The 17,817-nt window shown below is 46.5% G+C and overlaps 1 protein-coding gene across 1 annotated transcript in view; it reads left to right on the plus strand.

Annotated features, from left to right (window-relative positions):
- KIAA1109 (KIAA1109 ortholog) overlaps positions 1-17,817 on the plus strand; it is a 590,259-nt gene that overhangs the window by 171,694 nt on the left and 400,748 nt on the right. The window contains 1 exon segment of the mRNA XM_029584454.1: positions 589-765. Within this exon segment, the coding sequence (XP_029440314.1) occupies positions 589-765 (177 nt within the window).

Consider the following 17,817-nt stretch of genomic DNA (forward strand, 5'->3'; position numbering starts at 1 on the left):
TCTCAGGCTTAGACACCTGCAATGTTTTGAACAACTCTGGGCACTTGGGCCTGACAATTTCAGTTCCTTAGGGCAGGGCTTTCCCACCCTCTCCTGGATGCCCCCCTGACCAGTCGGCTTTTCAGGATACTCCTAAAGAGACCCGGGGCATGTAGATCTCTCTTGCACAGTCCTTGTGACGGTCTTGAAAGCCCGAATCGTTAGGTGTGCCTCCAGGAGAGGGCTGCAAACACTGCATAAGAGGGCTTTCAGTTTGATTTCTTTCTGCTGCTTTATCAGAGATTTTTCACTAATTCCAGTTATTTAGATGGACAAGTTGTCAGTCCGTTGCTTTTCTGAATGTTGGCCTCAGTAAGTTTAGGGGCACGCATCCTATACAAATGGTAAATGTCATTCTTAAAGCAGCAGCTTCCTTAGTGGAGACGTAGCGGGCTGAGAACCAGGGCTCAAATCCTGCTGCTGCTCCTTGGGACCTCATTTGCTCTGCATTCTCCGTAGACACAGAATGGGAGGAAAGCCTTAGTAAATCAGGCTCTTGGCATTTACTGCAGTCTTGTACTAATTGGGAGTGTTCTCTTTTTGTAACAGCGGCCTCCAATGGATGGGGTACTGAGAGAAGGTCACATCAGCCTCTCTGGCCTCCAGCTGCGAGCTCACGCCATGTTTTCAGCTGAAGGTCTGCCCCTGGGAACAGATACGTTGGAGTATGCATGGCTGATTGACGTTCAAGCTGGATCTCTTACAGCTAAGGTTACTTCACCACAGGTACGCAGAGAAGTTCTTGGACAGCAGGTGTGATCGGGGAAGTGATTTTTATGGCACAGGATGGCTCAGTGTAGTCACACTGATACGGCGAGCCTTTCGTTTGTGCCACCAGTAAGTAAAAGTATCTGTCAGTGACTTGCATGGACTGGAATGGTGCTCTTAACCTGTCTCCCTAGAGCAATGGTTCTTAACCTGGTCCTTAGGGACTGCTTGGCCAGCCTGGTTTTCAGGATACGCCATTCACTGCTGCCAGCATATACAAATATTTATTTATTTATTTTTAACTTTTATATACCGAAGTTCCTGTATTGGGATACAGATCACTCTGGTTTACAAGAAACCACAACTTCGCTCAGTGTGGCGGTACATGAAACAAGTGAATATGAGAACTGGTACAAGGAACTTAAACTGAACAGTCTATGATATGATACGGTCCAGGGAACGTGATGGGAGAGTTTATACAATTGAAGGAAGAGGGTATCGTGTACTGGTAAAGGTTACGTAAATTGGATTATAGTATGCACAATTACAATGAGGAACTGAACAAGACTTTTGTTAAACCAAGGTCCAGAGATAAGTGTGAGTAAAATGCGGACAGGGCAAGACGGATATTAAGCCCGTGCCAAGGTCAGGGGTCTGAGAAAGCTTGGACAAAAAGCCAAGTTTTTAGTTTGTTTTTTGAAAGCCGAGGGGCATGGTTTCAAGTCGTAGGTCCGGGGGGAGCGAGTTCCAGTGATGGGGACCTGCTGTAGATAGGGCCCGCTTCCTTAGTGCTGTTTTCGCTGGGGGGGGGGGGGGGGGGGGGGGGGGGGGGGGGGGGGGGGGCATGCAGTGTGCCTTTGTATGCACTTCTGATGGGTCTGGAAGAAGGGGTGTGGTTTCAATTGAATGCTTAATATCTCATGCATGTTCATTGGGTTTCTCCTGCAAAGCAGGCTAGCCAGGTGGTTCCTGAATATTTCCTAGAGAATCGATGTCTGCATTATAATTACATTTGACACACAGGGATCCCAGGAACAAATGCAAGGATTGGCTGGACATGGAGATGGAGACTGAACCACCTTTTAAGAAGGGATCTTTACTGGAGGTAGTTGAGATTCATTGGCAGGGCTGTACAAGGCAAGTTTGCACTATTCTTCCTCTTGTTGGACTGGCTTCTGTTAAGTGCCAAAATACGCTTTATGACACTTACCCATGGATACAAGAACACTTAGATTTTGTAGAAAGCATCATTTTTTATTGAGCAATATAAGTATTCTTGGGAGATGCTGGATGCCCTTTCTCTGGCAAACTGACCACTAGCATCTCATTGTGCACATGAACTGATCCTTCTTTTATAGGTAAAATACAATACAACACTAGGTCAGAAATGCTTAAGGTCACCACCTGGAGTATCATTTGCATAGGCTGTCATGTCAGCAGCATGATAGAGTATCCCTAAACTACCCTGACCAGTTCTCCAAGTTGGGGCCCATTTACCATCACTCTTTAGATCATCCTTTGCTCTGTTAAAATCTTGCTGTTCAGGGCAATCGTTACATCTTAGGCTGGGTTTACAGATGCCCCTGTATTGACATTCTAGCCTGAGGTTCTGACCGTTGCCTTCTGCTCTTGTGACCCTATAATTAGGCATCACAATTTGTCGCCAACTTCAACTGCTGTCCCAGGTGTCCTTGGAATTCCTGCAGGTCAGGCTCAGTAGGGGCATTTAAAGTTCACCTAGCCAGGAAAGGCTAAGATAGCAGAGGATTCTGGGTCAGTTTGCCGTCTCCATGTTGGGCTCCAGCTCAGGCACACACATCACTTCTAGATATAAAGAGCACTGGAATTTCAGTGGCAGTCCCTGCCTCCCCGGTCACTTTTGGTGTGACCAGGATTTTCAGACTGTAGGGTAATTTTCATGAAGGGATTCACTTGAGAGGCAGTTTCCCTCCCTAGATAAGGGAGGTTTATTTTTGGATATCAGATTGGGCGAGATGACGTGTAGAAAGAAACTAAGTGACCTCCTTTTCAAGTTTCATCTCTGTGAGCCTCTTTCATATCCAGAGATGGACTATAAAGCCAGTGCATTGGAAAGAAATTTGAGAGATGAGCATTGGGTTATAAGCGTGACGAAGTCGGGTTAGATCATAACTCCGATTTCTTACTTGGAATTCAGAATTATCCTTGCTGAAAAAACCAGGCTTTGCTTATTTAGCCATTTTCTACAGATAGGCCCATTTAAAACTGGTTATGTATGGCCTCACTGGGGTTCTGTGTTTTTTATGCATTCATGGGGTGTTGAGACAAAAGGATGATGTATTTTATGCATTGTGTAATATATATTGTAACAGGAGTTAGGAACAAAGGTTGGTCCTAGCATTACACATGGATATCGGGGGGGGGGAAGAGAAAGAGAGTGAGTGTGTGTACATGTATGTATGCATGTGTACACACACCACAATCACACTCATACCGCTCACACAATCACACTCCTACACACAGTCCACACTCCCTACACACTCACACAATCCATGCATGTGCTAGGACCAAACTTGTTCCTACTCATGTAAAATCTATTTTACTTCATTATTTTAAGTAATCTTGACTTTACAACATATTTTACATAAATATAAGGTGAATAAAAAGTGTAAAGCACTATAGTTAATGAATGGAATAGAAAGTCCTTAGGTTCCCCACGGAGAAGAGACTTTCTGGGGTCTTCAACACCAGCATCTGGCTCAAACTTTGGCCCCAAAATAGTGATATTTTATCACGGGCGACTACTTCATGCCTTAGTGAATGGTTGCAGAATATTTGCATTTTTTATGCTTTCAGATTGAATGTGTTCATATCATTTGAATAGAAATTAAAATATCTCATTGTAAGGTTAAAAGATTAGTCTTGGCATGAGCGCCTTATGCTAACATATTTTAGTGTAAAAAGGTGACAGTTTTAAATGCATCATCACTGTTCTTAGAATGCTGTTCTATAGTGTACAAACTAGCAGGGCCGATTCAGTAAAGTCCGCGGGAGAGCGGGCGCTGGCCACAGTCGCCGGTGCGCGCAATGCCGTATTTAATTAGACCCGGCGGTAGAAACGGGCAAAGGAGCGGTGGCTGTCAGCGGGTTTGACAGCTACGCTCAATTTTGCTGGTGTCCGTTCCTCGAGCCCAAAAGCTGACAGCCACGGGTTCGGAAAACCTGACACCAGCAAAATTGAGCGTCAGTTTTCGACCCTCACAGCCGTCGGCCGACTTCCAATTTTTTTTGTCGTTTTTTTTTTTTTTCTTATATTATATATGATTAACGTTCAAAAAAGTAACAAAAAACGTTCAAAAAAGTACAAAAGGCAGCATGACAAGGCTCAACGTCAGGATATAAAGAACATACAGTCTATGCCACATGCCCTTCATTCTAGGATACCCTCCCCCCTCCCCTCCCTTCCCACCCTCCCTGCATCCATGTGCTCAGAAAACTAACAGAGTGCAACAGGTCCATTATCAGTGGCAAAGCAAGAAAGGGGTGCCTCCAACATCGAAAATGAAAAAATGAAAAATGGAAAAACACTCCAGATCCTGCGAAAAGAACCGGTGATCCGCAGTCTATTACTCAGGCTGAGACAGTGTTTGTTGTCGTTCCCAATGCAAGTAGGGGACCAGACATCTCTAAACTTGAAAACGTCCGCATGGAGATCTGCCGTGATGGCCGCGAGCTTACAAGAAAGGTGAACTTTATGTTGAACCACCGACAAGGGGGGGACCGCCGCTTGTTTCCAAACTTGTGCAATTGACAATCTAGTTGCAATGAAGACTTGTTGGCACAAGAGTCTGTGATTCTTACGGAGAGTAAGAGGAGGATGGTGGAGAAGCATAAAGCGTGCCTTATACAGTCCAGAAACACCCAAAATGCTTTCCAACCAGCCTGCGACCGCTAACCAAAGGCCCGTCACTTGCGGGCATTGCCACCAGATGTGAAAAAAGGTCCCTGTATGGCCACATCCCCGCCAGCATTGAGCGTCCAGGTGGGGGTACCTTCGATGCAGAAGATGAGGGGTAAGGTACCAGCGGGTGATCATTTTGTAGCAATTTTCCTGGTAGAGAGCCGACACGGAGCACCGACGGGCCTGGGTATATATATAATGCCAGTCTTTGTTAGAGAACGTCAAACCTAGGTCCTGTTCCCAGGCACTCATATGGGGAAGGGAGCCTCGTCTGACACGGCAAGGAGTGCGTAGAGTTTGGAGATCATTCCCTTAGTTCTGTCAACCTCCGCACATAGTTTTTCAAATTGAGACTTGCCCCGATGAATAGAATCCATCATTCTGGGTGACCTAAGGAAGTGGAGCATTTGACTGCCCGCTAAGAAATCCGTTGCAGGCAAATGATAAAGGGCCTGAAGCTCAGCCCACGACATCAAAGTCTCTCCTTTAAGCAAGTGTTCAATGCGAGTGATCCCTTTCCTCCTCCAAGCCCGGAAAGCCCCATGCTGACGACCAGCTGGAAATTGCAAATGATGATAAAGTCCAGTAGTATGAAAATAATAGCGATCTCCTGCCTGTTTCACTTTCCAGCGATCCCAAAGACGGAGCATAGCCTCAAGAGCCCCGTCTTGACTCCCGTCGGTAACCAAGTGCTTCGCGGCTGCCAAATTAGGTCAGTCAGTGGCATGCCTCCAAGACCTGCTCCTCAAAAGCAGCCCATTGCTTTGGCGAGCGACGACTATGGGCATCAGGTAACGCCTTCAATTGTGCTGCGGCATACAACCATAGCAGGTTTGGAACACCGAGACCCCCTCGGTCGCGAGATTGGTATAGTAGGCGCCTCGACACCCTGGGCGGGCGCCGACGCCAGATGAAGTCAAACAATATTTTCTGCCAGGAGCGTAGCACTGCCGAAGAAATGTATATTGGAATGGTCTGGAAAAAATACAGAAAACGAGGAATAACATTCATTTTGATAATGGCCACCCTCCCCAGCCATGAGTATTGCCCCCTATCCCAGAGATGGAGATCCTGTCCAATCCGATGCAACAGTGGTATATAATTGAGGCGAAAAAGCTCGTGGTAATTCGCTCCGATATGGACACCTAAGTATTTTAACACCTTATGGGCTATTTTAAAGGGATGGAGGCGCACCAAAGCATTCATGACTTCAGGCGCAGCGGAAATATTTAAGATTTCCGTTTTGTCCATGTTAACTTTAAACCCAGACACCATACTAAATTCTTGCAGTTCCTCCGTTACACCGGCAACGGAGGTCAAAGGGTGGGTGAGGGTGAGGAGAATATCATCCGCAAAGAGGGAAAGTTTCATGGGATTGGGCTTCATGGGTACGCCTAAAACAGAGCCAGATCCGCGAATCCTGGTCGCCAATGGTTCTAAAAACAACGCAAACAGCAGGGGTGATAGAGGACATCCCTGGCGTGTCCCTCGGTTGACTGGGAAATCCCCATACCGCCCATTAACCTTAATTCTCGCCCCCGGGTCCTGATAGAGGCATCGAATCCAGCTTAAGAAACTCGGGCCAAATGACATTTTTTCCAAAACGGCAAACAGGAAGTCCCAATGGACCAAGTCAAAAGCCTTTTCGGCGTCAATGGCCATTAGCACCATAGGGACTTTCGCCGTCCTGGCCCACCAGATCGCATCGATCACCTTGCGCACATTGTCAACAGCCATCCTACGGGGTATGAAACCAACTTGGTCATTATGTATTGAGCCGTGCAGCCAATACCTTAGCCAAAATTTTTAGATCTACGTTAAGCAGGGAAATAGGTCTGTACGATCCACACTGTGTTGGATCCTTACCGGGTTTCGGTATGACTGTTATACCCGCCACGTTGGAGTGAAGTGGTAGCCGAGCTCCCTCCCGCAGCCCATTAAAATAGTCAGTCAAGGGGCCCGCTAATTGGGCGCTAAACTTTTTATAATAACCCCCAGGAAAACCGTCTAGGCCCGGCGCTTTACCGGCTTTAAGATCCTGAATAGCCGCCTGTATCTCGATATCCTGAATGGGAGACTCTAAATAGGCTTGCTGCGATTTAGTTAAGGAGGGGAGTGACACCGTCTCCAGGTAGTAATCAACCTGCTCCGTGGAGATATTAGAGTCTGCCGTATATAACTGAGCATAAAACTGGGTGAAACAGCGACGGATATCTTTAGCCGCTGTCAACATGGTTCCCTGCTTATCCCTAAGTTTTGCGATAATGTTCGAGTAAGTGCGTTGCTTCAGTAATCTTGCCAAAAACCGCCCCGCCTTATTATTACCCTCATAATAACGTTGCTTGGCCCGCAACATAGCATGCGTTATTTGTTCTGCGTCCAGGGTTTGCAATTCAATGCGTTTAAGCCGTAAGCGAGCCAGCGTGGCTCGAGTCTGGAGGTGGGAGTGTTCCCGCGTTAGCAATGCTATATCAGCCAGGAGCGCTGCGCTTCGCTTCCCTCTGTTTCTTTAAAGCAGAGGAAAGTGCGATCAAATGCCCTCTCATAACCGCCTTGGAGCCCTCCCAAAGAATCCCCGCATCACGCACTGTCCCCTTATTCAAAGTCAAATAGGCTCGCAGGTGATCTGCCAACTGAGCCCCATGGGTAGGGTCGCGGAGAAGTTCATCCCGAAGGCGCCAGAAACAACGCCCTGGGTCAGGGTCCAGTAAACCAATGGTGAACCACACCGGGGCATGATCTGACCATGTGATATTCCTATACCAGTGTCCAGCACCTGGTTCTGAACCCCCTTATCCACTAGCATAAAATCTAAACGAGAATAAGTGTTATGAGGGTTAGAGTAAAAGGTGTAAGTTCTAGAAGTAGGGTTCCTCTGTCGCCAGATATCAACAAGACTCCAGTCATGCATTAAAGTCTTCAAAGAGGAGGTGGCTTTCCAGCTCCCCGCTTTTCTGGGGTGTGAGTCCACCCTAGGGTTCCGTACCACATTATGGTCCCCTCCCCATATCAGTAGTCCCTCCGCAAAGGTAGACAGCACTTCCTCCAACTCTGCAAAAAAGAGGTGCTGGTCTACATTGGGGGCATAAACGCACGCTAGAGTATACAAGCGCCCATCCAACCGTACTTTCAAGAGCACATAACGGCCCGCTGGGTCAGCCACATGTGACTGGTATTCGAAAATGACAGATTGGGCCACGAGGATACCCACCCCCGCATATTTAGAAGTAGGGGAGCTAGAAGCAAAATAACCATGTGGGTAACCGACAAAGTGCAATAAGTGTTCATGATGCTTCCTAGTGTGAGTCTCCTGAATAAATGCTATGTCAACGTGGTGGCGCCTTAAGTCCCTAAGAAGGTGTTGCCTTTTCATAGGTGTATTTAGTCCCTTTACATTCAGGGACCATACCTTCAAAGCCATAGGTGATACCTAAGTGATCGGTATATACCACTCTGTGGGGACAAGTCCTGATCTCCATTCCAGGCCCTCTTAGCAAACTGAAAATCCCCAACAAAATCCCTTGAGCACATGGATGAACAACCCCCCACCCTCCATTTCCCACTATATCCCCCATTGGGATAACTCCGAAACCGGGGGTCATAGTAACCAGCGCGAAGAGCCGTGTCCCCGGCCCTTAAATCAGTAAAGCCCCTCATAAACTCAGCCAAAACCCATACAGAGCAATAACAGCATTAACAGCCCTGGAACTAGAAACAAGATCGAGTTGTGCACAACTCTTACGTCCGGCAAGATAGATAGTCCACCAGTCCTTTCATCCCGTGGGACCTGTGAAAGGGGCCGTCCGCGCCCGTGGCGGTGTCCGTCCCTGGCGTTCCAGACGGCGTTTATTACCAACCCGTTGCCATCGCGGTGTCTTCGGGGCATTGGACGCTCGGGTCTCAGTGGTGGAAGCCACTATAGGTGGAGGCAACTGAGCCTGAATGAATGCCGCGGACGCCTCTTCTAGGGTGCGGATTCGAAAAGAGCTCCCCTGGGATTCGAATTGAAGGCCAAAGGAAAAGTCCAGCGATATCTAAGGTTCCGTTCTCGCAGCGTGCTGGTTATGGGTCGGAATTCAAAACGTTTGCGCAGCGTGGAGGCCGCAAGATCATTAAAAATGCTGATCCTGTGGCCCTCCCAAACCCATTCGCGCTGTTTGCGGGCACATTCATACAGCAACTCCTTTGCCTTGTATGTTTGCATGCACACTAAAATATCCCGGGGTTTTTCGGACTTCTTGGGCCCCAGGGTCCTGTGAGCCCGCTCAATGTGGAAGCTGGGACCCCCCACGGCCCGCTCTCCCTCGGACTCCTCCGCATTCAGAAGATATTGAAAAATCTTTGTTACCACGTCTTCACAATTGTTATAGCAGTCCAGCTCAGGCACCCCTTTGATACGAAGATTATTGCGGCGGGACCGGTTTTCAAGGTCCTCCATCTTATCAGCCATCAGTGCCTGTGCCTTTAAACTGGCTTGTAGCTCGTCGGCCATTTTATGGAGCAAATCATCATGGCCTTCTACCTTTGTTTCCACGTCGTCCACGCGCCTACCAAGCGCTGCGAGGTCTTCCCGGAGCTCCTCCATATGCAACAGCAAGTCGGCCTTATGCTGCTTCATGTCTGCCCGTAAGTCTACAAACCACTCCCTCATCTCAGCCCGAGACGGCAGGTCCGCAATCGCTTCCGGAGCTGGATGTGCCGCCGCCGTTTCAGGGCTAGGGCCTGCAGTCTCGCGTGCCTCGGTGCTCCTGTCTTCCCCCCCCGATTTCGCGTATGTAAAACGCGTTAAATCGCAGCCCGACTTCAGATTTGCCATCTCGGGTCTGCACGCGATGCGCTCCTGGGTTCCAGACGGGGATTCGGGCGGAAAAGATGTGGGTTTCGGCGAGTGCAATAAATTAAGCCGGGAGCTCTCAGTTTAAGCGGCCATTCACGCCGGTGACGTCAGCGCGCCCCCTGAGAAAAGTAGTTTTTACTGCTTTTCTGTGCACTTTCCCGGTGCCAGTACCTTTGGGTAGGTGCTAATTTCTGAAAGTAAAATGTGCGGCTTGGCTGCACGTTTTGCTTTCTGAATCGCACACAAATACCTAATAGGGCCCTCAACATGCATTTGGATGTTGAGGGCGCTATTAGGTGCCCGCGGGTTGGACGCGCGTTTTCCGCCCCTTCCTGAATAAGGGGTAAGGGAAAACGCGCGTCCAATAGCAGGCTAACAGTGCGCACTGTAATGTATCGGCCTGTTAGATTGTAAGCCCTCTGGGAAAGGGAAATACCTGCAGTACCCGAATGTAATCCGCTTAGTGCGAAAAGCGGAATATAAATCTAAATAAACAAATAAAAATGTCGACTGCCCTAGCCATCTTGGAAGCCCAATGCAGGTGCATCACATCTGTTTGGGATGCAATTGCTTCTCTGTGTTGGTTAACCCAGTGGTTTGTTTTTTTTTAAGTTTGCATCCTCTTTTGCCACCAGGGATCCTCCGTGCTTATCCCATGCATTCTTTGCATTTAAATTCTTTATCTCAATTTATGAATAGACCCCATTGTGCAGCAGAAATGTTTCTTGTTTAAATAGATCTTGAGGGAGGTTGTAAGGTAAATCAGAAAGCCCTAGCTGTTTCACGGACCCTGAAGGAAGTCTTCACCTTAAGCACGCGGTGCCGGGCCGTCTGTGGTATGATTAGCGTTTGCGGAGTTATCAGATTGTACAGCCAAATACAGAGTGTTGGTGTTTTTGTATTGTTTATTTTTACCTTACCGTGCAAGGTCTTTCTCCAACTCGATTTATGTTGCTGTCATTGTTTATATTACGTGCTGTGTCATTTGCGAGATTTTTATTTACAGGGGTGTGCAAAATCTAGGCACCGCTGGTCAGATTGTATGTTTTATTGAATCTCTAAGTGAAGAGAAGTTGACACAACCTGCAGTTTTGAATACAGAATGACCATTTCTTTGTTAATTTTAATAGATTGGAAACAATGAATATGGCATGTGTACTTAGTATATAACCTCCTCTGGCAGAAATAACAGCTTGCAGATATTTTCTGTAGCCAGCCGAGAGTCTTTCTCGTCTCGCTTTGGGAAGTGTTTTCCCACGCTTCCTTGTAAAAGCTCAGAAATATTCTGAGATCTTCTTGCTTGCACTGAATGTTTGAGCTCTCCCCACAGATCTCCAGTAATAAGTCTCAAAACTGTGATGGCCGTGCCAAAACCACCTTCTTTCTTTCTTGTAAATACTTTATAGCTGATTTTGAGGTATGTTTCACATCGTTGTCCCGCAGAAATATCCAACCTCACTTCAGTTTCTTCACTGACTGCGGGACGTTTGTCTACAGTCTGTTGCTATCTAGTTGAATCCATTATTCCATCCAACCACAAAATATTTCCTGGGCCATTGGCTACCACACAGCTCTAAAGCATAATATATCCATCCCCGTTCTTTTCTTTAAACGCTTTACTTTACCCTTTTTTTTTTCTCCGAATGTTTTTTGTGTGGTTGTGACTGAACAGTTCAATTTTCGTTTCATCAGACCAAAGCACTTTGTTCCAAAACGTTTCAGGCTTATGAAGGTTTTGTTTTGCATACTTTAGACAAGGGGTGGTCAACTCTGGTCCTCAAGAGCCACAAACAAGCCACATTTTCAGGATATCCACAATGAATATGCATGAGAGAGATTTATATACAGTGGATGTAGTGCATGCAAATCCCTCATGCATATTCATTGTTAGTATCCTGAAACCTGACCTGTTTGTGGCTCTCTAGGACTGGAGTTGGCAATCTCTGCTTTAGGCAATCTTTTGTGTTGGGGTCATTGTAAAGGTTTCCTTCTGATAACGGTCCTGTGCACATCACTGTTATGTAAGCAACGTTGTACTGTGAATATATAGACAACTACTCCAGTGTCAACTAAACTTTTCAACAGGTCTTCAGTTTTTGGGCAGTTGGATCAAAGATTTTTCTCGATCTTCCAGATCTTGCATTGACCTCAACAGTTCCATGTAACTTCTATTTTCCTATCGTGTAGCAGATGGACTCAGGATAGCAGATGGGAGATGGAGTCAGATTTCAACGCTGACGTCAGCCTACATATACCCGTGCCGGAAGCTTAGCTCTTCAGTATTTCTCAGCCTCCTAAGCAGATAGGGACATATCCACACTAGAATAGTGTTAGCAATTCTAAAACAAAGAAGAGAGAAAATTTACCTCAAGAAGACGAGCCCCGCTCTCTTGCAGTGATACCTAAGGGTCCCTCCCCCAGTCAAGAATTCCTGAGGTGATTTCCGAGATCCCCCAGAGGTAAGCCTCGGTCCGGTAGCCGGCTCCTGGCATGGGCTTAGCCCCTAGGGTGGCTTGGAGGCAGCGGGTGTTGAATCGAGCGCGGTGGTGAAGGTAATTCTCTCTCCCCACAGCCGGAGACCGCCCGGCACGAGACCGGGAAATGCCGAGACCATGTAAGATAGAAAACTTTTTCTAAGTTTCCTGTCTCCGAGGCTCGAATTGTCACAATTGTAAAATCGGGTTGAGCAGTCCCGTCCGGGCAGACAGTTCCATGTAACTTCCATTTCTGAGCAATGTTTCTGACAGTTGAAATTGCTAGCTGGAAACATTTGGAGATTTTTTTTATAGCCTTCCCCCTGCTTTGTAAGAGTGAATTATCTTCATTTTGAAATGCTCAGGCAGCTACTTTGAGGAGCCCATGACTGTTGAAAGTAGACAGAACAATATTTATAATTGTGAAGTTAGAAGGGTCAGAGTATTTATTCAATTATCTTCACTGTTTGAAGGCCTAGCAAGTCTAATAGTTTTAAGGGCTTTAACTATTTGAAAAAAATTGTAATGAATCAACTGGAAGGGTATCCAAAATGCAAATTTATTTACTTATTTATTTATGTGCTTTTATATAGCGACATTCATTGGGGTATATCACATCGGTTTACATGATAACGCGGAGAATAGTAAGACTAAGGTGTCTTATTATTATTATATTTTAACAGGAGTAACTCAACAATAAATTTACATTTTAACAGTAGGCAACGCAAGAATTATTACATAGTATAACGAAGTACATAGGGAGAGGAACAGAGTGGAGCTTAATTATGGTATGCGGGCATATAATGAGCCTGGATAGCATTGTGGATAGCATGCCATAGTCACTTTTTAAAATAACTTTTAATCTGTTAAAATCAGCAAATTACCATTAGTTTTGCATTAAAGATGTCATATTTAACTTTGTGCCCTGTAGAGGTTGTCAGTTTCTGTTCACTTAGATATTCATTGAAACATCCAATATGACCAGGGGTGTCTAAACATTTTGCACACAACTATTTGATAGTTTTTGTACAACGGGATAGTAACAGCTGAGCAAGCTGTGAAATTGGTTTACTAATCCATTGAAATAACATGCTTGCTCAGGGACCAGATGTGTACATGTGAAAAAAGAATAAGTAAAGCAAAAATTAACCTTGCCTAATTTTATTTGAGCCAGGGGTCCCAGCCTTGATAACGTGAAAGGATATCTGTACTTAGAAGTTCAATTATTTAAGAAGTTATTTTTTTTAAAAGAAAAATATTTTATTAGAATAATGTTGAAGATACTGTTCTTCTGAAATTTGTAAAAAAATGTAAGGTTTAACCATTTTATCAAGATTACTGCCATGCAGAACAGTACCTATTTGATTTTACTCGTTCTCTCATTTTTGGTTATGGGGAAAAGCCTTAACATTTCAGCTTATTTTCTCTTCTCTAATTTGTGCTGGAACTATGAAATGAGATGAGTGCAGCAAATGGCATAGTCTCTCTTATTCTCTGAACACTATGCTCAATGTTACTGTGGGTGACTGATCAGAACAAAACTTCAGCGCTCACTGGAAACATTAGACATCTTTCATACATGCATGGGACAGCTTTTCTGTTTCCATTATTTCACCAGGCTCCATGGGTTTTACTTCAGTTTTTGGGCTTTTCCTCCTGACGGTGGTCAGAAGTGTTACTATTTATCTTTTGAGTTCTCTTGTAAGGTTTTTGTCCCACTCCCTCCTCCCGTTATTTTCAGTTAGAAATGAGGCATCAGGCAGACCTTAAATCAATTTTCTTTTTGCAAGCAATACTGTTCTCTGCAGAAGACTTTTTTCTTTTGATTTTGCATCATTTTTTTCTCACAAACATTAGAGAAGCCAGGCCAGCAAGTTCAAATTCTGTCCCAAGTGCACTTGAAGATATCCATCAGTGATGCTCACAAAATGTGCCTTATTTGTTTTGAAAAGGATCATAAACCTGATGGCTGTGAAATCTGCTCCAGGATATCACCCAGAACGCTTTGGTCCTGGAAGGTCAGGCTCTGTGCCTTTTACCACTGAATTTAAAACCAGCTCCAAGAAGTTAGATTTGAAAGCTTGACACATGGCATGAACTACAAGGAATGTGGAGTAGAGAAGAAATATTATGGGCCCTAAAATAAAAGATGATGGCGCATCCATTTTTACGGGAGTTGTTTACAGGCCTCTGACCAAACTGAAGAACTGGACAGAGATCTGGTAGAAGACATCCAAAAGGTAGGAAAGAAGGGAAGACGTGTTGATTGTAGGAGATTTTAATCTGCCGGGCGTAGACTGGAGAATCCCTTCTGCAGAATCTACCAGAAGTAGAGAGATAGCAGATGCCCTGCAAGGGGCTCTGTTCAAACAATTGGTAATGGAACCCACGAGGGAGGGAGTTATACTCTATTTTAGAGATGTGAATCTGAACCAGAATTGGTTCGGATTCCGGTTCAGATTCACATCGTGGGTTTTTTTCGTCCGGCCCGATTGCGGTTTTGTTTATCGGCTGCGCCCAAGCCGATAAACAAAAAACCCACCCCGACCCTTTAAAACTAATCCCTTAGCTTCCCCCACCCTCCCAACCTCCCCCCCCCCCCAAAAAAAAAACATTTACAAGGTACCTGGGGGTCCCGGGAGCGATCTCCCGCTCTCGGGCCGTCGGCTGCACTAATAAAAATGGTGCCGATGGCCTTTTGCCCTTACCATGTGACAGGGTATCCGTGCCATTGGCCGGCCCCTGTCACATGGAGGGAGCACTGGAAGGCCGGCACCCATCTTTAAAAATGGCGCGGCCATCCAGTGCTCCTACCATGTGACAGGGGCCGGCCAATGGCACGGATACCCTGTCACATGGTAAGGGCAAAGGGCCATCGGCGCCATTTTTGACTAGTGGCAGTTGACGGCCGGGAGCGGGAGATCGCTCCCGGGACCCCCACTGGACCACCAGGTACCTGTAAAAAGTTTTAGGGGGGGTCAGGAGGGTGGGGGAAGCTAAGGGATTAGTTTTAAAGGGTTGGGGTGGGTTTAGGGGTTATTTTTGTGTGCTGTTTTTCCCGCCCTCCCCCAAAACGATAAGAGAACCCCCCTCGAACAGTATCGTGGGGTTTTCCTATCGTTTTGGGAGAGCCCCCGATTTCTGACGATTTTGAAAATATCGTACAATATTTTCAATCGTCCGAAGCCCGATTCACATCCCTACTCGATTTAGTGCTCACTAATGGAGATAATATCTCTAATGTCTGGTTGAGTGCCCACCTCAGCACCAGTGATCATCAAACAGTAAGGTTTGATATTTGCAAATAGGATACAGAGAAGTCACACGAAGACCCAGGTTTTGAATTTCAAAAATACGGACTTTGTTGAAATGGGGAAGTACCTGGCGGTAGAACTAGAAGACTGGGAGAGGTCGAACAACATTGGTCCAAACTAAAAGGAGCAATTATAAAGGCAACAATTCTATGTGAGAAAAGTAAACAAAAGCAAGAGAATTAAGAAACCGATCTGGTTCTCAAAGGAGGTGGTTGAAAAATAAAACAAAAAGAACAGCATTCAAGAAATATAAAGGAGCCCAAAAGAGGAACACAAGGAAGAATATCTGGTAAAACTGAGGGAGACAGAGTAATTAAGAAAGCAAAAAATCAGGTGGAAGGAAGGATTGCCAAAGAGGTAAAGCAAGTTGACAAAACATTTTTCAGATACATCAGAGAAAGGACCAAAGTGGTAAAGTGAAATTGAAAGGTGAAAAGGATTAATGTGTGGAGAGAGACGAAGAAATGGCAGAAATATTAAACAAATACTTCAGTTCTGTGTTCACTAAAGAAGACCCTGGAGAAGGATCGTTGCTAGTTAACAAGACAATGGAAGGGTGGAGAAGCCGAAACTCTGCTTCCAGAAGAGAATGTATGGGAAGAACTAGGAAAACTGAAAGTGGACAAAGCCATGGGGCCCTCCCACGATAATGAGGGAGTTCAGAGATGTGCTGGTGGGTCTGCTCTTCAACAGATCTCTGGAAACGGGAGTGGTGCAGAGTGATTGGAGAAGAGTGGGAGCAGAGAGGAGGCTGGAAACTACAGGCCAGTTAGCCTCACCTTGATGGTGGGAAAATTATTGGAGACTCTGCTAAAGGAAAGAATAGTGAACAATCTACAGTTAGGAGGTTTGCTGGACCTGAGGCAGCATGGGATTCACCCATGCTACTGGCATCAGTAGCGTGGGATCTTCTTAGTGTTTGGGTACTTGCCAGGTTCTTGTAGCCTGGCAAGTTGGAAACAGGATGCTGGGCTTGATGGTCCCTTGATCTGACCCAGTATGGCAATTTCTTATTTTATTTAGATTTTTATATTCCACTTTTCACACTTTTTTTTTCAGCACTTCAAAGCGGATTACACGCAGGTACTGTAGGTATTTCCCTATCCCCTGAGGGCTTACAGTCTAAGGCCTAGAGTCATCAAACTATTGCATGCAATAGGAAGAGGGGCGTATTTTATGGTAATAGCGCACTTTGCGATAAATAAGCTATCGTAGCGCTTCACATAGGTATTACTGCAGAGTGCGATAACTTTTCACACTTTGCGGTAAGTGCCACAACTGCTGTATATTCCTACTTATAACCACTGGGGGAGAAAGAGAGAGCGCGCCTAGCTATAAGGCCCTCATACTAGGGAGGTATTTAAACCTCTATATGAGGCCCACCTAGTTACTCGAGGTGAGGTTTAGGTATTAGTGTAGGGGTTAGGGGCCACTTTGACATTCAGAGTGAGACGTACGAACAAAACAGTGCACTCTTGTGATGGTTTGATGTCCTTTGGAGTGAGGAAACTCACCCAAAAATGAGACCCAGGTAGAGAGTCGTCGTCCTTGCCACTCCCCCATCAATGACCGCTAAAGATAGAGGGAACAGTGATCTGTCCTCCATGATCTCACCGATTTCCAGGACTTCCGGATCCTCTGCTTCCTCGGCACCGGGGAAAGACCGGGCCGAGCGCCATGGGAGATCTTGAAAGCATTGACACCGGTCACTATCGACGCACAGCCCGGTTCAGAGTCCCACGCGCTCCCCACTGACGTCTGTGCTGGGCATCGGAGAACCAAGGAAGTACCAGTGATGCCTCTTCCCCCCCCTTCGTCAGTCCTGGCCTCACCGGACTTTCAGGAGGAGCTGGACCTCAGAGTGCAGTGCTTCGAGCTCTGTGGAGCGTTGAGCTGCCTCCGCCACTGGTCCCCAGCTGATGCCGGAGCTCCGTCATCTATTTTAGCACCCCTGCTCGAGCATATGGGCGTCCTTCCTGGCGTCCTCCCGATGTAGCCCGTGCCTGAGGGGCCTTCGGTGCCCCAGCGGCCACTGATGCCTCCATCAGGAGCAATCCCCATTATTGGGTCTTCCGAGGAGGAAGATATGGCTGATGCCACGGCTCTGAAGCCTCAGTTCTTGGAGTCTTTACCTGGTTCCTCTGGCCTTTCGTGGCCTTTGGTTCCCCCGTTACCGGCGAGACCACAGATTCCCATAGAGCCCAGGGCCTCAGTGAGGAAGAAGGCCCTTATGGCCCATGGGGTGATGACTCTTCAGAGTCTTCATCCGAAATCTCAGATGACCCCCTTTCAGAGCCTTCACCACCGGAGGAAAGGCGTCAGCCTCCCCCGGAGGACCTCTCCTTGCAGGGTTTGTTAGGGCCATGGCCGAAGCTATCCCCCTTCCAACTTCTCATGGAGGAGGATGCGTGACTTAAGATGTTGGAGGTACTCCAATTTGTCATCTCCATCTCTCCAGTGAATAGGAAGGTGGATACCACCTACCTGGTGCAGCAATCATTAGGG

Source organism: Rhinatrema bivittatum, chromosome 1 (genome assembly GCF_901001135.1).
Source record: "Rhinatrema bivittatum chromosome 1, aRhiBiv1.1, whole genome shotgun sequence".
Classification (NCBI taxonomy): Eukaryota; Metazoa; Chordata; class Amphibia; order Gymnophiona; family Rhinatrematidae; genus Rhinatrema; species Rhinatrema bivittatum.